Genomic DNA, 20,784 nt, shown 5'->3' on the forward strand with positions numbered 1-20,784 from the left:
CCCACTTCTTTTATCAGCTTGAAAGGTCCTGGAAGAGAAAGATAAGATAGGACTGTGCAAATCTAGACAGTAGGCCACTTTGAGCTTAGAGAAGGGGAGAGGAGAAAAAATCATGCAGGTTGGACAGAAGTGTCACAAAGGAGGAGAGGACTTTGTCGGTCTGCATGGGATGGGTGTTCCATACAGTGTGTTCTAAGGTTCAGTGTTAGTTCAGATGAATGTCTGAACTTCTGGATGCTTATTTAAATTGAAACTCCAAAGCTTTTGATATTTCCTATCACTACTTTAAAATACGTCATCACTTTAAAAAGGCAGACAGCTGGTTGCTTCCTTATTCCTGACAGCATTGATGAGATTCCATCATTACAGGGGTTTTACCAAAGGCAGCTTCATCTTTGATTGGGCACGTTTTTGTCATTTTTAACATGCGTTTATGTTGTCAATCAAGCTAAAACAAATTAAAATAAAACAAGCCTCCTACCAATCCTGAGGATGTTCAGACCCAATGTGAAAAGGAATAGCAGGGCCTTGCACCTAGTCCATGGTTAGGTGATACAGCATTGCTTTGTGGCCAGGGATCTCATGCAGCTTACCCCCAGACTAAGCTGTCCTGTATAGATCCTTTGTTATGCTGCTGTTGAGTGAGTGATCAGAGAAGTGTCTCCAAAAGAACCTGTCCACACAAAAATGGTGGAAAGGGTATTAAGGGGGAGGCCATTTGATGGAAGAACTGTCCTTTCTCCCCTTCCCTGTTGCCATGGGAGAGGGCTTTATTTTGTCTTGGGGCTCCATTTTGGAGTTCTCAGCTGGAAGATATCTATTGGGTCATGTTGGCCCACAGTTTCCCCGGCTTTTAGTCAGCTGGGGAGGAACCCACAAATGACATGGAATGGGTAAGGCATTTCACTTCCTCAGCATCCAGAAAGGGGAGGGACTGTGGGCCTTTGTAAATGTGACAGTGCAAGGCTTTCCCTGAGGGGAAATGGTAAAAATAATATAAGTATTTAATATCAAAATGAGACATTTCAAGATGACAAGCTGTAGTGTCCTCCTTTTGAGAAGATATTTTTGAAAACAGCTTTGAACATGAGCTGAAATTCTGCTCTTGTTCTTTCTTTATGTACAGTATAATTCCAGTTATCCAATTTCCAGATATCCGAAAATTCTAGTTATTAGAATCTACAGTGTGTCCCCCATGTAGCTCTATGTTAATTAATAGCACTTCCAGTTATCCAAGTGCCGGTTATCCGAAAGTTTCAGATTTCCCCCAGGCCAGTCAGATAAACGGTAATGTACTGTATCGGTGTTGGTGGTGTTGGTGGTTGTTTTGTTGTTTCGGTATTTTGTTTCCCACAAAAATAAACAAATGGCCATTTTGAATGCCCCCAATTAGCCTAATAAAAAGAGATGCTATCTTGGAAATGGTTTGAAATAAGTTTTTCCAGCTCCCGAAGAACCTCTGTCCACATTCCAACACACCTTTCTCAGTATTCCATTGCTGCAGTGTAGAACAATGATCCCCAATGCACCATGAGAAACCGACCTTACCCCTAACTGTGAGACACTAATTTTCTCCCATTCTGTCTCTGTTCCTCCCCTTTGTCCCTGTCACTTCCCACTGCCATCTTATGTATTTGTCCTTGATCCTTTCTCCTTACCTCTCTTTAGTTTCTTTCTCCTTAACTTGTTCCTTTCCCCTTCTACCCATTGTTCTATTCCCCATTCTTCCCCGTGTTTTCTCTTGGTCTTTTTGTCCTCCACTTTTCTCCCCTCTCTCTCCTATCTCAACCAATTCCAGGTCTCCTGTTTTTAAATTGTGATTCATACTCCTTTCCCTTCTGCTTTAACACATAACAGATCACCAGTCAGCAGGGGGCATGGAACTATTGCACTGATTAGACTAAATGAGGTGGATTCATTGGCATAAGACCCTCATGAAGGGTACACATACACTATGGGCTAGATTCTGATATCTGTATTCACATTGGACAGTCCCTTACTCTGGGAGTGATCCCAGTGAAATGAATGGGACAATTTGTAGAATGAACTACAGCCTAATGTGGCCCTTTGGGACAGCAAAATATGCCCAGTAAAATGATCTTTAAAAAAAGGATGCTTCACAAAATAAAGAACACTGAGAGGAGGGCTCAAAGGATCACTACTCTTTTCCAGAGACAGATCCATATGCAAGATAGTACATCCTCTAAAGGAATCTGTTCCTCTTTAAAACTTAGGTCTTGGTACAGTCCTGGTTATTTTGTTTAATTTTTTAATTGATCTTTTCTTGGATTATTTTTTCCTTTTTGAGGAGGAGACCCTTATGGTGCACATCAGCCACCCACACGTGAACACATATTTGTTTGCACTGGAACTAATACAAGAAAAAAAATTAAATGATATACTACTGAAAAAGTTGATTTAAAAATAATAACGAAATCGTTAAAGCCCACACTCCCTTCATGAATGTAAAACAAATGTAATATTTTTTTCCCCTAAGAGTCTTGGTGGGGCCCCTCTAACTTTCTTCTTTTCACTTTGTCACTTCTCATTCTTAGCATTCTATTAGCATAATATGTTCGTGAGGCTCCTTAGATGTGATTATGTCCGTATCTGAGATAAAATGATATCATCCGGCAATTAGTGGGGAAATAATCAAATGCTTTTTAAAAGCAGCAATTTTAGGGCCTGATCCTATGAGGTGTTAAGCATCCTCCACTCCCAAGGAAATCAGTTACCAGATTTATGTACTCTGGATCCAAATCTTTACTTAGGCAAAACACTCACTGACTAAGTGGGCTGTAGTCCACGAAAGCTTATGCTCTAATAAATTTGTTAGTCTCTAGGGTGCCACAAGTACTCCTGTTCTTCTTTTTGCGGATACAGACTAACACGGCTGCTACTCTGAAACTAGGAGTTGTGTTTGAGTAAACTCTGTAAGATCAGGCCCTTTGTTTAAATTGAAATGCATTTGAAATGTATATAGCTTCTGAATATCACCATCTCCACAGTATGTGAGAGACTCCAACCAGTAGGAACAGAATTAAAATGTTACATAGAATGGACTGGTATTTTCTTTTTAATTTGTTTTTTACTGTGTAATATTTTTACTTGACATTTGTCCCTTCTAGCAAACATTTTTTTTTTAAATCTCTTATTGCTAGAGGGTAAAGTGACACCCTTTGCTTTCAAGAGGATACATTCCTAACACGTTTCCTTGAGGAGCTGGAAATGGTGCAAAAATCTGGGAAGATAAGTCTCTGTAAAGCCTTAGAAGCAGAGGATTTCACATTAGACATTTTAAGACAAATGCATGGTAAAAACAAAGGTTTTTTTTAAGGTTTCTACTTAAAGTTCTGTGCCAGAGCTACAGTACTTATACATTTTCTAAATGTGTTTTAAGCAATAAGTTGTACAACATTTTTAGAACATGTGTTAAGCTATTTCTCTAAGAATGAAGCTCTTAACAAAACATAAGCACTCTGCATGAGATCTTAGCAGCAAAGTGCTTAAAAGATAAAGTAAGAATTGGTACCATGGGAAGAACACCAGCTGTAGAGCACACAGGTCCATTATGAGAAGTATGGTAGTGGGTAGGGAGAAAATGATTTAATCAGGAGTAAAACCAATTTTATTATAAGGACACGCAGGGGGTGTGGCACCATAGTGAGAGGGACATTTCAAAATATCTGACAGATTTCAACAATGTGAAAACCCACCCTGTTCTTTAAAGTGACAGTAAACCCCATTAGGTCTCTTTTTTTGATGCTATTGTGAACAGTTGACTGTTTAAAGCTGGCCTGCTAAGACGCTGTCGATCTATTTCAATAGTGTGTGACACAATAAAAGGCTAATTGTTGAAATACGATCAATCAAATATGATCTTGTGGTCTAAACAAGGTCCCTTCTGCTAATTTATTTCAGATCAAATCATTATTTTTATGGTCTAGGTAAGAATTTGAATTTTTAAAAAAAAGAACAGAGAAAAAACCCATGTGATAAGCACAAGTTCACTGTTTCAACTTCATTGACACATATTACTATAAATTGAGGCATGGGTGCATTAACTTATTTATTTGCGGACACCTTCTGAGTCCAATATTTCATAAAACATTTATTAGCATTTATAGAGAAACACAAAGAAATGTGCATCCTGAAGTTGAACTTCTTCCCAAAAGCAAATTCTCTATAGAGAAAAACCACCAGAAGAACTGAAATTAATGGTGTCCAGGTTTTTCCATTATTTTGTATAAAGAATGGAATGATAAAAATGATGTTAAAGTTGGGTAAACAGGATGGACTTGAGTCCAACTGAACTGCTAAACACCCAATTTCAATGAGCTTTGGTATAGCTTGCCAGGATTATGTTGTTTTGATTTTGTTTCATCGTTTTCATGGTTGTCTCTAGATTTGCACAAAGACTAAAACTTGTCTAAAAGTTAAAGTCGCACTACACATTTTAAAAGCCAAATCCATTTTTGGGATACCAGAATTTCCTTTTAATTGTAAGGGGTATTTACACTTTCACAGAGTTTTATATGGATTATGATTCAGTTGTTTATTGTGTTCTAACAACACCAGACTTTTATAACAAGAAGACAAAAATAGAATAATAATCACCCAATCTTGCTTTGTTTTTATTAGAAACTTTATTTTAGCATTTAGTTTCTTTTATATTTAAATTCCTCAGCTCAGTCAAGCTTCAAAAGAAAATATTTTTGTTGTTTGCAAAAACAGTTTTGTAAGCACTTGTGGTTTGTCTTTAGTGTGTTATCATTTTTGACAGCTTTGCATAGCCTAGGTAGGCCAACAGGGGTCTGTCTAATATTGTTGCTGGGCAAATCTTCCTCCCAGAGATGAAAACCAAACAAAATATTTTTTGAAGCAGTAAGAAGGAATTAATATCCTTTCTCTCGCAGTACTCTATTCCTTGCTGACATTGCATTCAGGCAAAAAAGGAGAAAAGTGTTACCCATTATTCCCTTGTACATAGCAAGGCTAACACATGTAAAGCAATAACTCATTTTCTATTGCCATGTTTAGCATATGTCTCCTGTTGGCTCAGCAAGGCCTTTAGGCCGGTCCCTTGAGCCGGCCATCATTGGCAACTCTTAGCCCCTCGGCCTCAAAACCAAATAGCTTTGAATCATGTTGAGCTGTGATGCTAATTTTCATACTGAAGCATTATGGGAATAAATGTATCTGACATACTGTGTCAATGGTACTGTCTCTTTGTGTCTCTTGTTTTTTGTCAGCTGCATTCCTACAGATGGTATTCCATTCAAAATGTGCTCTTCCTACCAAAAAAACACACACACGCACACACACACATGCACAGCACCAAACCTCTAGGTGCAGAAGGCTGTTAACGGTTGCTGATGATAGTAGGCAAACATTAACATAATAATTAGTGTCTTGTAATTGTTTCATTAAAACCAGTTGTTCCATTTCTCCTCGTGTTTTCCCAGAAGAGAAGCTGAATTTGGACGACAGCCAGTGGGAGGACATCCACGTTGTCACCGGAGCACTCAAGATGTTTTTCAGAGAGCTGCCTGAGCCACTGTTCCCATACTGCTTCTTTGAACAGTTTTTGGAGGCAATAAGTAAGTACATCACATACAGTAGCAGCTAGTGAAATACAGTTAAAAATAATCAACCAAAAAACAAAAACAAAAAGGAAGTACAGAGGCATCTCTGACATGATTTACCTTCCATACACCCCGATCCTGTCTTTTTATTGGTTTTGATTGTCTTTTATATCTTAAAACATTTTATTATCAAACTGGAAAAATTACTATATTGTCTATGTGCAAATTTTAAATATGCAATTTATCTTAAGCGGGTAAGAGAGATTGAGGAAAGGAATAAAATGCTTGTATTTTGTCTCATTTCACTGGAGACATTCTAGACTGATAATCTGTGTACCTCCAACCACAATACTTTAGTGCAGGACTAATATTTGTGAATTACAAGAGCATCTACTCATGTTTTGAGGGGAAAGTTCAGCAGTATGTATCCAGAATGAGATGCATATCTCAGGTTGCACAAGGTTGCATACTGTGTCTTACAATGACCATAGGTATAATGCAACAATATTCCTGATATTTTCTTTTTCATACCTATTATTAATTTTGTTTAAAAAATTACTGCAAGCGGAACCCGTATTTTCAAAACACAAAGCAACGTCTGGTACATATAGCTCAGGGTTTTATGCTACCAACACTTCTCTAAATTTAATATCTTAGGGTTCACTTTGTAGACTGTGACAGCTTGGGGGGAAAAATTGCCTGCCAAACAATCTGAGTTTGGGCTTTTTTTTCTCTCGCTCTCTCTTTTCTTCCCCTTTAAAAAAAGCTTCCAAGCCTAACAGGAGCTTAAATAAAGCCCAATAAAGAAAAATCTCCAGGAAAAACAATACAGCACTTAGGGATCTGTTCTCCGAATGACGCTCACGCATAACTGCCATTACCGTTAATGAGAGTTGTGCGCGCGCGCACATCAGTCAGAGAATATGGAAACCTTAATGTGCTGTTTAATTTGATTTTATGTTCATAAGAGTGTTTAGGTTCAACTAAAGCTCTTCATGACTAGCATCAGATATAATGAAGTTGAATAAATCTCTCAAGATCCTTCTCTTCCCCTCTCGGCTACTTAAAGATATCCTGTAGTTAAATACACAATGCAAAGAAAATGCATCTTGTAAAAGTTCACTTTCGGAGGCTCAATCCAAGGCCCCCCATCATCTTCTTTCATAGCACAAGAAAAATAGGAGTAAAGATTGTCTTCTGGGGTTTGAGCCACATCTCACAGTCTCTGTAATGCTCAAAGAGGAAAAAAAAAAGTATACCCATTTCCTTACTGTGTTCAGCTTCAGCTTCTGTGCTGCATTGGAATGAAGAGAGGTTCCTTTGAAGTACTGACTTTCCAACATGCACTTCAAGTGGTGCCCCATCTACCCGCTATGTCCTCTTGATGTGCTGGATCTTTGGTGCTTCAAGAGGATATAGTAGGGACATGGGGCACTACCTGATGTGCATTTTGCTTCACATCCCATTTACTTTATTCCACAGTCAAGTATTTAATACATATTCTCTGCCTTTAATCTCTTTCTCTTTCTGATGTGCAGACTCCCCCTCATAATACTACTCTTTTGGGGCTAAAACTAGGCTTTCTTCACCCTTATTACTACCCCTTGCAGTCCTTTGTGTTTGTGCTTCAGCTGAGCCAGAAGAAAACAAAATCACATGATCATGATTCCATATCATCCTTCATGTTAATGTATGGTCTCACCCTCTGTGTTAGCCTTCACATGCAAAATATTCTGCTGGCTCATTTTCTCCATCTCTGATTGATGAAAATAACAGGTAACTAGCAATAAATGTCTGCATTAATATTTGAAAGCTTGTCACAAACACACCCTGCTAGCACAGTTGCCGACTTTCACACGGGTAAATAAGCAATAAGCCACAATAAACCAAAAATCAACCGAATCACATTTCAAAACAAGGCCAAACCAAGCCAGTCCCTAAGAACCCCAACACTCTATGTGACTAGATCCCCCCGGCGTGCAGTCTGGGACTGTGGTGGGCCCGCTGTGCACCCCTGATTTTCTTCCCACCTTGCCCCTGCTTGCCCCTTCCCCTGCTTGCCCCCGCTTACCGCTGCTTGCTGGGAGCCAATAAAAAAAAAAAGAAGCAACAAGCTACAACAAGCTACAAGCCAAAAACTAGCCAACAAGCAACTCACAAGCCAATTAAGCCAAAAACAAGCCCAATTTTTGCGGGTTTTTTTTGGGGGTTTGGCATGTCTGCCTATTAGTGCATTAATATTTATCTATGAGAAATTAATGTTTCTGCTCTTTTAACTATTATTAATTCTTGTTACGATTCTGAAAGCTGTTATACACATTGATAGACTAATGAACAGATGTTTTTGAAGGGGTTTTAAGACAGTTTAATTCTAAGAATAAAATACTAGCAGTCTGATAAAAACATTATTTGCTGCTATTTGTAATCCTTGGTCCTCGTTGCTTCCTTTGTTACACCTCAGGATGATTTCTAGCTAATCCATCCATCTAATGTAATCTATCAGATCTATTCAATCAATCTATATATCTGGCCCCTACAACCATAGTATCTGTCCCTCCACATGCTTTCGATTAGCTAGAAATTACCTTAACGATTTACAAAACAACCTGCATGGAACCTTTTTATTGCTTTTAAACTTAGAGTCAGGTGTGTATGTGGTGTGAGCGGAGGGGTGTTGTTTTTTGCTGTTCTTTTAATAATCCATTTGATAATATAGGGGCCCTTTCATGATCCCACTGAAATCAATTACAAAACTCTCATTGACTTCAGTGAGAATGACGTGAGACCAGACCCTTGCCACTGCCCCTGTCTGGCTAGTTTGCATTGCTCAGTAAACACTGAGCAGATATAAAGCTGCCTTGAGTGGGTATTGTGGGATTCCCCTGTTGTAGATGAGTCCCCTGGGTAGGGTTATCATATTCAAACATTTAAAAAAGAGGACACTCCACAGGGCCCCGGTCCCGCCCCCCGGCCCTGCCCCAACTCCGCCCCTTCCCCGCCCCCGCCCCAGCCCCACCCCTTCTCCGCCCCCATTCCAACCCCTTCCCCAAAGTCCCTGCCCCAACTCTGCCCCCTCCTCTGAGCACCCCGCATTCCCCCTCCTCCCTCCCGCTCTGATCTTGGTTGGGAGTTGCTAAGTGTTTCCCTGCTCCCCACTCGCCCCGCAGCCCCTGCAGCCTCTATGCCCTTGCCTGCCCTGCTCCTCCTCACCCTGCAGCCTCTGCACCCCCCGCCCCTGCAGCCTCTGTGCCCCCTGCTCCCCACTCGCCCTGCAGCCTCTGCACCCCCTGCCTGCCCTGCTCCTCCTTGCCCTGCAGCCTCTGCGCCCCCTGCCTGCTCTGCCCCTGCAGCCTCTGCACCCCCCCGCCCCTGCAGCCTCTGCACCCCCCCGCCCCTGCAGACTCTGTGCCCCCTGCTCCCCACTCGCCCTGCAGCCTCTGCGCCCCCTGCCTGCCCTGCCCCTGCAGCCTCTACACACACACCCCGCCTGCCCTGCTCCCCCCGCTCACCCGGCAGAGGGAGAAATGCAGGCTCCACGTGGAATCAAACACTGCCGCTGCTCTGTGGGGGAGGAGGGAGCGGTGGAGAGGGAGGGACTCTGGCTGCTAGAGGCCCTAGTGGCTGCGAGCAGCTTTCAATCAGGCCAGGCGTCCAATCAGCCACGCCGCGCTCCGCAGGAGGGGAAGGGGGAAATCCCGGACATTTCTACTTGATTAGAAATGTCCCCCCGGACGGCCATTTAACACTGAAAAAGCCGGACATGTCCGGGGAAACCCGGACGGATGGTAACCCTACCCCTGGGTGCTGTAAAGATGAGCTAGTTGGGTCTATGTCTCTGATGCCTAGTTTCTATCAGGGGGTATTGCCAAAGTGCAGTGCACTCTGGTGATCCTGGACCAGTAAAGCAGCCATAAGGGCCCTTACTAAGGCCTTGCCTACATTGCCACTTTACAGTGCTGCAATTTTCTCGCTCAGGGGTGTGAAAAAACACCCCCCTGAGTGCTGCAACGTGACAGTGTAGACAGTGCACCAGCTGCGCTCCCAACTCTGGGAGCTATTCCCCTTGTGGAGGTGGGTTTTTTAGAGTGCTGGGAGAGCTCTTTCCCAGCACTGGTGCCATGACTACACAGCCGTGTTAAAGCGCTGCCACGCGCTGTGAAGACATGCCCTAAGCTATAGAAGAGCACAAAACAATCCTAGGATTAAAGGAGAAAAGGTAACTTAGAGCTACCCCACCCCACCATCAAACCTTGGGTTCTGCACTGAGCACGACTTAGATCCATGTATTTGGTGAGGAAGATGAAATAGTCTAAAATCCTGCTATTTGTAATAGTTGGGAATAATCAAGAAGCAGGGCATTTCCTGGGGATTTAGCCTGCTAGGTAGGAGAAGTTAATTCCCAGGAACTTTCATGCTACCCTTATGCTAATGCTATTTTAAGCATTAAATGAAAAGTAACTTACACAGTAAGCCTATGGATATTTTTCCCCCCCTGGATGATGCAGTTTCATTTGGCTTCAGTTGGTATGTACATAGCTCCAGAAAATTACTACACTGTATTAGTCAGTCAGATTGCTTGAATCTCTCAACATTCCATTCCCCCATATAAACAAACTTAGATATGGCCATAACATTAGAATTTATTTCAGGGAAATCATACAGTTTTGCTTGGCCTGGTGAATGTGCGTAATCACTACCCCTATGAAGTATGTTTGAAGATTTACAAACAGTAAGGAGTGGAAGATCACAAGGCCTCTGGCCAATGAATACTCTACTTTATCAGGTCCTGGGCATTAGATACACAATTTTTTCTGGAACTCCATCTACACATCACAAGCATGTCACTATGGGTACACATGTATATCTGTGATGTGGGTACAACAATGCTAATATAAGGTTAGGTTCTGCCACATTTACATTAAGTAGTACCTTAATCCATGAGTAGCCCCATAGCCTTTAATAGGATTGATGCAAAGTAAAATTCTGCTTAACATGAGCAGGGATGACAGAATCTGGACCAAAGTCTGAACGTTTAATCACCTCTGTCACTGGATCTCATTTGTATTGCCTTCTGCCATTCCACTCTAGCCACTGACAGTGCAAAATAAATCCACCTAAGGGTTAAGCTATTTGCTAGCAGCACACATATTTTTAGTGGGTAGTTAACTTTCCCTGTGTAAAGGTAAAAGGGAGAGGACATGGAAAAGTGTATTTTGTCTTTTGCCTTTGGTTATGTGGTATAATGATTCCCCTTCATTGTATAGCGCAAAAGAATGAGTTCAAATCTAGAAATATTTGTTATCATGCCTACTGTCTGGTATCATTTCAGGTGACGAATACTATTCTCAGATCCTCATGAGAGGAGGAAAGCTGCATGGACATTAATGTGTCAAAGTGTAGCTATGTAGTTTAATCAGTATCTATGTGGGGGAGGATGGTCCAGTGATTAGGCCACTAGCCTAGAACTTAGTAGACCTGAATGCAAGCTCTGTGGGGCCAGAAGGAAAGAATGAATCTATAACCTAGAGATTAGTGCACTCATCTGGAAGACTCAGGTTCCCGTCTCTGCTCCAATAGCTATTTAAATATTTCATACAAAATGGCATAGCTTCAACAGGAGTGATTGATAGACACACCCTCTAGCCCACCCACTAAGAGGTGGGAGACCTGGTTTCAAACAGTCCTCCTCCAATTAGGCAGAGGGAGGATTAAAACCTGGGGCTCCTGCATCCTGGGTGAACGTTTTGGGTGCGGGGACAGAAGAGAGCACCAACACCTCTTTGCTTTGTGTTGGTTAGGCATGCTCTGACCTTACCTGCCAGATGAGATACTGCAAATGAGATAGGAGGGAGAACACCCAGTTAGTGAATCGAGCCAGACTTATGCACCAAGCAGCTCAGTAATGTTAGGTCTTAGATGGCTGTGTGCGTACCCACTGGCAGAAATGTAGGCACCTAGAGAATTTAGGCAGAGCCGAGCAAAGGTTTTGAAGATTTAAGTTTTGGATTTGGGCTCCTAAAGTGTCAGCTAGGAACCTAAATCTGTTTGTGGATCTAGCCAGTTATAAAAGGAGGAAAATAACTTCACAACACCTCTATGAGGTGGGGAAGAGAAGTGTGTTAAATATTGTGATGCACTCAGATACTTTGGGAATGGAGGACATAAAAGTATCATAGATGTGAGTTATTTTTAAGAATCATATCACAGCTCTTTTTTATTAAAATAAAATAGTTGTAGTTGTCAAAGCCTTTAAAAAGAACAATTTTTGCCAATGTCACTATCTATTTAATCTTTGTCTAGCTTTTCTTCAAAATATTTCCATCTAGTTACCTATTATGGTTTTATTAATTCTTGATGACATCAAATCAAATTTTTATTTAGTTTTTCTTGTTTTCAGTTTTTCTGCATCTTCAGCATTTTTCATTCTTCTCTCTTCATCTGTTCTTATTTTCAAGTCTGCTTTAATTTCATTACAAAGAATAGTTGTGGTCTTGAGCCACAACCATGTTACAGATTTAAATTTGAAATATGCATAATAAAAAGGACAGCTCTGTAACCAATGCCATCTCAGATTTACTAAGGTTTCAGACGTTCAGAGTCTCGGCTATGAAGTGGACCAACCCAATAAACACGAAAATCAGCCAGGTTCTCAGAAGCTATTTCTTCCTTTTATGTGAGTTCAGGACTGTGATGCATTTCATGGAGAGGAGTGACAGAGATCTTTGCATCAGATTCACCTGGAAATTTAAATAGCATTTGCCAAAGAAGCTTTTTTGGAAAGCAGAGTTAATCCAGGCACAGGCTAGATGATATGTTAAGTATCTCTGGATGACTATGGAATTTTGATCTGCTCTTTCTTTCCCAAACAATTCTCTGAATGAAATGGTAATATCCTATTGCTGTGGGCTTCCCACCTACAGTCCCTTAGTGTGTTTTCGCCCTTTGGCCTTGGTTGCTCCTATGGACCATTAACACTCTCTTCAAGTGACTTCACACATGTCCTGTCAATTAACCAGTAATAAGACACCACCTCATATCTATGAGCGTCTTTTTGTGCAAGCTAAGTGGAATTCAGAATGTCATTACTATTAACCCTACAGTGTTTGGCATAGTCCTATTATATATGAACATTTAAGAAGATGGATACTTAGGATTTTGAACATGATATATTATTGTCAACTCTTTTAGTTAATAAAGGAAGTTAGATTTTAGTTTAGTACAGTTTTGGCCAGGTGGAGAATTGATGTCCCTTGGTCCTATGTGATAATCTCAAAGTCCATAAAGTCATGCTCTTTTAAAACACAGAAACAATACAATACAGAAGCAGGCTGTATTATCGGAATGAAAACAAATGGATTACATTGTTTGCAAAAGTACGCAATACTTTAACATTGCTTTTGGTCTTAAAACAACAAGGGTGAAATTCTAGCTTCAGTGAAGTCAGTGGGAGTTTTGTTGTTGACTTCAATGAGACCATGATTTCACCCAAGATATAGAGTAGTGCTGTGGGTTAAAGTGATCTTTTTTCACTGGGACTTGAGACTTGTTTCAAAATCTGGGTAAGGTACCAGTGACATAATGTGTTCTCTGTCCCCTCCATGTCAGACTGTCTTCAAAGTGGGTGTTCCTCATCTCTATGGCAACAAGAGGCAGACCAGATCTTTGCTCTGAGTCTGGGTGTAGGATCGCCTCTCAGGATGAGCTCTCCAGAATTATCTGCCTCCAAATGGCACACATGGCAGACTTCCGGGGTCCCCTTTGGAGTAGAGCTTGCACAAGATTTTTAAAAGAGTATTAACTAAATGCCTCTCAGTGGCTTCATTGGCTTTGAAGTTTTTCTTCTCAAAACTGTTAAATTAAAAAAAAAAAAACTTTTGGCTTTCTGAGGAGGGTTGAGGGACAGCACCTTTCCTCCCCTAACCCTGCTGAAATGGCAGACAGAAACCAGGCCACGTGGAAGCTCCTTCACTTAAATCAAGCCAGAACAAGTAGCATGTAAGGGGGTAAGTTTTTGCAAAGCCCCTCCCCCCTAAACATGGGGCCCCTATTACTCTCAGGAGAAGACAAGGCCCCCTGTAGCAAGAGGAAGGAATTCCTGCTCCCAAACAGCATGTAGGCAAGGCCTGTGCAGAGCTGGTTAAGAAGGCCGCAGACCATACCTCCTTCCCACAAGCTGTTTTGTATGCATGTATGAGATAGACCTCCCACTTATCCCCTTCCAGCCTCTAGGGTTACAACAGGAGACCACGAAGTGGCTATTATTGTCCTCAGGGAGACATTCAGGGAGTTCCAAAAGAACTCAAATGTGAAACTGCAGAACTACTAACTGGGATATGTAATCTATCACTTAAATCAGCCTCTGGACCAGATAACTGGAGGGTAGCTAATGTAATGCCTATTTTTTTAAAAAAGCTCCAGAGGTGATCCTGACAATTACAAGCTGGTAAGCCTAAACTTAGTACCAGGCAAACTACAGTAAAGAACAATATTTTCAGATATATAGATAAACAAGATATGTTAGGGAAGACTCAACACGGTTTTTGTAAAGGGAAATCATGTCTCACCAATCTTTGGAATTCTTTGACAGTATCAACAAGCCTTTGGACAAGGTAGGAGTGCCAGAATGGGGGAAGTAGGGGGTCATGGTCCTCCCACTTTTTACTAGCTATAAGGGCAAGCAATGGGGGGAGGGTGCAAAGAGGAGTGAGCAGGAGGCAGGGTCTTTGTGGAAAGAGGCAGCGTGGGAGTGGGGCCACGGTTTGGGCGCCAGTAGCCACCCCACTTTTAGGGACCTTCCGGCGCTCCTGGGACAAGGCTGATCCAGTTATAATGTACTTGGACTTGCAGAAGGCCTTTGACAAGGTCGCTTACCATAGGCTACTAAGCAAACTAAGTAGTAATGAAATAAGAGGGAAGGTCCTCTCATGGCTCAGTAACTGGTTAAAAGACAAGAAAAAAAGGGTAGAATGAAAAAGTCACAGGAAGTTTTTCCTTTCTTGCACACAGAGGGCTTGCACGATCACATGTATGTTTAGTGAGAAATGAAAAAAAGGTGCTGCAGATCAGGATTGATATCTGTTGCACAGAGTCATTCTAAGCAGTAAGCTTGCAAAATACTTGTCCAAACTAAAACTGGCTTTGGATGTTTGTTTGTTTTGTTTTGTTTTTTCTTTTGAGCATGAAAATCCACCTTTAAAAAGAGATCTTTTGCAGTATTTTGCTACTTCTTTTCTTTTGGTAGCACAAAGCAATGCTGCAAATATAGCAAAGGTAAGATTTTTGAGAAAATCTTAGTCCAACATCTTTGTTTTCTTTTCTGTGGACTTTATGCTGCCCCTTAATCAAACTTTTTTTTGAGGCATCATGTAATGGGTTATGTTGCTCTTCAAAGAGAAGGGGGAGGAAAACAAAGTTCCTGAGACACTTGACAGAAAATGGTTGTTGAATGTAAAAAGCTGATGGTAAATTTAGCAAATTGCCCTAAAAATTAGAGGAACAAAAAAAAAATTCTAAAAAAATTGTGCTTACAGTAACCAGAACTCTAAACATAGGGCAGACTTTTAAGATATCCTCTGCTGCACTATATCAAGGCAACTAACATTTTAAAAGAAATTATATTTAGCATAGATTTGGGTTTTTTTTTATATGTTTGCACAGCAGGAACATATTCTTACCAATATCTTGCATATTTTGTTGTTGTATTTGGGAGTTGCTGTTTTTTTCTTAGCATACTGGAAATTTTATGGCTCGTGCCTGGCCTGTCTCTTAACTCATGCTAATTATATTCATAATTAAATGTTAAACAAGAATGACTACAGCCAACTGGCTTGCACAGGTGTCTTTGTTATGAATAGTTTATTGCTTAGACAATAAATCACTGGACCCCAATCTGCGGTAATCTGTTCAATGAGAACCCCTTTAAATGTAGAGATTCACAGTGTGCCATAAGGGCAGGATAGCGTTTTGAAACCGGTAGTTGTGGGTTGGTGCTAATAGAATGGATTGTGCTGAAGCATACCTTGTCTCCAAAATCCCTAGACTGCATATTCTTTTATAGGATCTTATTTAGCTTTAATCCTGTCTTTATCTTTCTCTTTATTTTAACCATCTGACAATCCATTAAGTTTGTCTACACTTTTATACATTAGTAAAACTAAATGCTTTTTCCATTCTCCTACACTCCATGGAACTGCTGTACTTAGAGCATTCCATATCTGTGGAGGAGAGGAAACAGCCACTGGCTCTTTAGAAGGAATGTCATTTGGTCCAAAAATACCCATATGAAAAGTGTGTCTCAATTCCATTTGAAAAAAGTGTGTTTCTAATTTACAACCAGATTCAGTCCTGGTGCGCCAGTGATTCTCCATTGGTGTTACACGGTGTAAGAGCTCAGCAAATATCAAGGAGAATATTTACAAATGTTGCAGTGAATTAAAAAACAGATTGCATATTGCACACCTGTGGTACTCACTTTTCACAAATATTCAGCAGAGTGAAATGTTGTCCATACAAACAGTCATAGCAAATGGATTTTGGTTTTGTAGCCTAAATTTGATTTCTGATTAAGAAAAAATTTGGGAGGGGACAAAGGAAGCAACGAAGCAACTCACTTAGAATTTCATCTGTGGGGTTAGTAGAGGAGGAGGGAGAGAATGGAGGAGGAAAGAGGGAGAAAAGTTTGAGGCTGTCCATTTTGGAGAGAAAGAGAAACAAAAAAGGATGAGGAAACACTTATCACTTATGATGAAATTCCTGTGAAAGACAGGTGAACTGAAGGTCTGATGAGGGCAGGTTGGACACTTCAGCCCTGTGGGATCATGTGGAGGCTCTGCTGGGGAAAGGTGTTTCTCTTCATTGTCAGCAATGGGTGCAGCTTCCACCTCGAGGGAGCAATGTTCGTGTTAGGAGGAGTAATGGCTTGAGGGAAAGCAGCTAAATACAGCCTCACCTTCAGAATCCTATAATTGCAACATTGAACCTCTCTTGGAGACTTCTGCACATTCACACACAGCCTGGTTATGGAGAAGATGATGGAGCCCTTGATAAGGAGAAGAGGACCTGAGAGGAAAGGAAAAAGGAACTTACTATGAGAGAAAAAAATGACTTAGGGCTTGTCTATACTTACCGCGCTGGTTCGGCGGCAGGCAATCGAACTTCTGGGTTCGATTTATCGCGTCTAGTCTGGACGGATAAATCGAACTCAGAAGTGCTCCCCGTCGACTCCGGTAATCCTGCTCGCCGCGAGGAGTACGCGGTGTCGACGGGGGAGCCTGCCTGCCGGGTCTGGACGGCGGTAAGTTCGAACTAAGGTACGTCAACTTCAGCTACGTTATTCACGTAGCTGAAGTTGCGTACCTTAGTTCGATTTGGGGGTTTAGTGTAGACCAAGCCTTAGATGAAAGACATTGGTTTGTCTCCCACGCTGTGCCCTTCTCTTCTGTCTGTAAACCTCCCTGCCATGTAGGAGATCCTGCTGTCCCAGTCCCAGCACACTATATGTGACATACTGTTGTATATGGGACACTGCTTAGCAACACAGAAGAAGGTGACTATTTTGTTCCTCAGCCTCTGGCCAGAATTCTGACATGGAAGCTGTCTTGGGGATCAGACCTAGGAATGCACATTTGCATCTGCACCAAAATTACTAATTTAATATTTACTGTGGTGAATGATGATGGGTCACTGAAAATTAAAGACCAGTAAATTAAACACTCATGATCCTTTGGTCTAGCCGAGTTGTGCTAAGTGCAGTGCCTGAGGTTAGGAGGAAAAGGTGCTACATCTGTGTTTCCTTATTACCCCAGACCACTTTGGTTTCTGGCATGAATGAGCAGAATCTGAGCTGCATTCTTTTACACCAGCTGTAAGAGGATATGTGACTGCAGCCTTCACAGAAAGGACCATGCCAGTCCCCTTAGCTACAGACCTGGTAAAATGGCAGTTAAACAAACAAGGTAAGGCTCTGGCAATACCTTTAATTGCTGGGACCATGTAGGCATGTGTCAACCTCAATTACTTTGTGCAAGAGTGATAGGAGAAATTAATTTTAAATCAATAAAACATTACAGCAGCCTAATTTTTCTAGAAGTGATATCTCTGAGGAGGCCTGATTCAAGTGGCTGATAAAGGTGTGTGAGGAGGGGGGAGTTTAAATGTTTTCAAAATTCCACCAACTAGTCCTGCTCTCTCCCTGAGAGGATCAAACATCAGGTGACTTAGCCAGAACCTGCTCATTTATTACAGCAGCACATACCCAGTCATGGAGAAGAAATAATACCATGTTGTTAGGGTGGGCAATCACATGATAATACAAGTACTACAGAGACTACATACAGTGAACACAGTTTGAAATGTGGTTGCATGAAACATTTGTCAAATCATACTAGTGTTTAAGTATGAGGGCAGGTTCTGTGTTCCTACCAAGAGTGGGACAGAGTTCAGTCAAAGTTAATGTGGTTTATACTGTCTCTTGAGGGACACAAATTGTGGAAACCTGCTGCTGGAAAACCTGACAATCTGGCCATGGAAAAGCATCCTTGGCAGCTGTACGTGCACCTGCTGTACTGGATGACAGCTGAAAAGAGGAGACGAGTAAGAAAAAGTGAGGGAATGGAAGAAATAAGTAATGCCACGAGTCTGCCTCCCTTTTAAAGTGATGGCAGTGAATAGGCAGTACAAAGGCAACCTGTTTGGCACAAATTCATTGCACTTCACTTTTATTTTTCTTCTGTTAAATGGGATTTCCGTAAGATGGCTTCACTGTATATACAGCACAAGTATTAAATTTTAAATATCCATGATCTTAAAAAACTGAATAAAATAACACATTTCTTCCCAAAAAGTCAAACAGTTGCTGTTCGATTCTCTTAGGCCAGGTCTACACTACCCCCCTAATTCGAACTAAGGTACGGAACTTCAGCTACGTGAATAACGTAGCTGAAGTTCGAAGTACCTTAGTTTGAACTTACCTTGGTCCACACTCGGCAGGCAGGCTCCCCCGTCGACTCCGCGGTACTCCTCTCGCCGAGCTGGAGTACCGCAGTCGACGGCGAGCACTTCCGGGTTCGACTTATCGCGTCCAGACTAGACGCGATAAGTCGAACCCAGAAGTTCGATCGCTCGCCGCCGAACTACCGGGTAAGTGTAGCCAAGGCCTTAGATATGAAAATGTAAGTCTGTTAACTTGGCTCATATAGATTATGTCTATAGTAGGTCCAGACTGAAAAAACCCTTACTCACCTTGATGAGCAGTTACTCACACAAGTGATTTCACAGACATCAGTAACTCTGCCTGTATGATTAACTGTTCATTAATGTAACTAAGGGGTTCACAATCTGGCCCTTATCAAATAAAACAATGTATGCAAGTAGTGCTGCCATGCAAATCACCATAAAATTTACCTGCCCAGGGCACAAAATCTACATGCCTACACTTACCATTATAATGTTGCTTAAAATCAAATTGTATTTTACTCAGCCATAAAAAGAAAATGACCTTAGCCAAGTGGGCATGCAGACTTTTGCAAGATTTTAGTGGCCTAAAAGATAGGGGATAACTAATAGTGTTTAGATGCAAGTGCATGTCTGCATAAATCCTTGTGGAGCTCACTGATCTTTCATAACCAATAATAACAGGAATCTTGACTCCAAAGCAAAAAGAAAACCTCTTCCAAAGTGATATGACCCACTCTGGTTAGCGTAGTGAGCTAATGGAGAGAAATATCCTGACAGTGCACATGGCAGTAAGGCAGTGTCAAGCATAACACTGCTAGTAAAAGGCAGAAGGTCTGGAGTTAGCGCATAGTCAAGGTGTCATGTAAGGAATGGCTGTTACGGGTGCAGAAGGAGCGTGGGGTGAACGGTGAAAAGAGCTAAAATCTCCAACCAAAATGTCCTGTCCACCATCACTAACTGCTGCAGCTGCTGTTAAGGGGAAAGGGGGACTGGGATAAAAACACTTGGGTGCCTACAAGACTAAAGTGAGTGCTGAGGGCAAGTGAGGGAAGCATGCAAGCTTCAGCAGTTCTTTTTGTTTATTTAAAAAAAAAAGGAGAGAGAGGCAGAGAGGGCTTGCCCAGCAGGCAATTTTATACACGCTTCTGCAGTTCCAACCCTTGGCTACCAAGTGCCACTTTTAGAATGGTGTTTTTCTCTGCTCATGTTTGATTTGCATCTGTAGCTCCACATTCACCCAGAACTAACCCACATGCTCTGCAGCTGAGTTCTTTGCTCATTTTTCTTCATACTGTAGATTGGGAGCACCTCATGCACTCAGACTCCAGCATGCAAGTTTAAGTGTATTACCATAAAAAAAAACCTGGCCCACTGTGCGAATACAAATCCTCTGCAGAGAGCTATCAAAACTGTGGAGACAGTAACCACCGAATGAAATGTTAGTAGGATTTGATCCAAGATAAGTGTTTTCTCTTTGAAGCTGTAGCTGTCCCTTATTTTAGATGGTATTTCTGAATCACGCCCTCAAAATGGGGTCTTTTGGCATATGCTGTAGGCTGATGACAGGCAAAATGAGGAAATTCTGTCTCAGAAATCTCCAAAAATAATCTTAGGCTTGACATAACTCACCATGTCATAAAGTGATATAAGCACATAAACACAAAGCAGGGTTTAAAATTTAAAGGAGAATAATCCTATTTTGAGATGAGATACTTTCCATCAATTTGGATAACAAATATCTGATCCAGAATATAGGAACTAGGCTTTTAATGCTGAGAATTCTTAATGCTTTCCATTCCCATTAGTTAGCAACTGTGGCAGTTTGCTGACTACCACCATTATCTGATAGTGGATCAGCATACCTCTAACATTATACACATAACACAAGATTTCTACCTGGAAATAAATATCTCCTCTATTGTCTTCAACCCCTCAGTGCCAGTGATCCAGAGCTCCCATTGCCAAACACTGATGCAAAATGCATTAATGCTTAGCATTCGGAAATCCCAACTCCTAGTGCCAAAAGGTTCATAAATATAGTAATGAAACCCCTTGACTCAAAGTGAGCACTATTTAACAGAACAAGCATGAACAGCCTTTAGGAGATTTTGCAGCTGGATTTGTTCCACCATGTCAAAGCTCAACCACTGAGATAGTAGTTTTAAAAACTGAGCAAGTCTAAAAAAAAAAAAAAACTCTCAAGAAATGTGAAGAAACTCATGAAAAGAGGAAGTAATTTACACCG

General features: G+C 41.4%; 1 protein-coding gene across 3 annotated transcripts in view; it reads left to right on the forward strand.

The window, feature by feature from the left end:
• ARHGAP15 (Rho GTPase activating protein 15) overlaps positions 1-20,784 on the forward strand; it is a 456,603-nt gene that overhangs the window by 366,010 nt on the left and 69,809 nt on the right. For all 3 annotated transcript variants that reach the window (XM_065561627.1, XM_005305087.4, XM_065561626.1), the window contains exon 12: positions 5,466-5,600. In XM_065561627.1, the coding sequence (XP_065417699.1) occupies positions 5,466-5,600 (135 nt within the window). The remainder of the gene's footprint in view (positions 1-5,465; positions 5,601-20,784) is intronic.

This window comes from Chrysemys picta, chromosome 11 (assembly GCF_011386835.1).
Source record: "Chrysemys picta bellii isolate R12L10 chromosome 11, ASM1138683v2, whole genome shotgun sequence".
Classification (NCBI taxonomy): domain Eukaryota; kingdom Metazoa; phylum Chordata; order Testudines; family Emydidae; genus Chrysemys; species Chrysemys picta.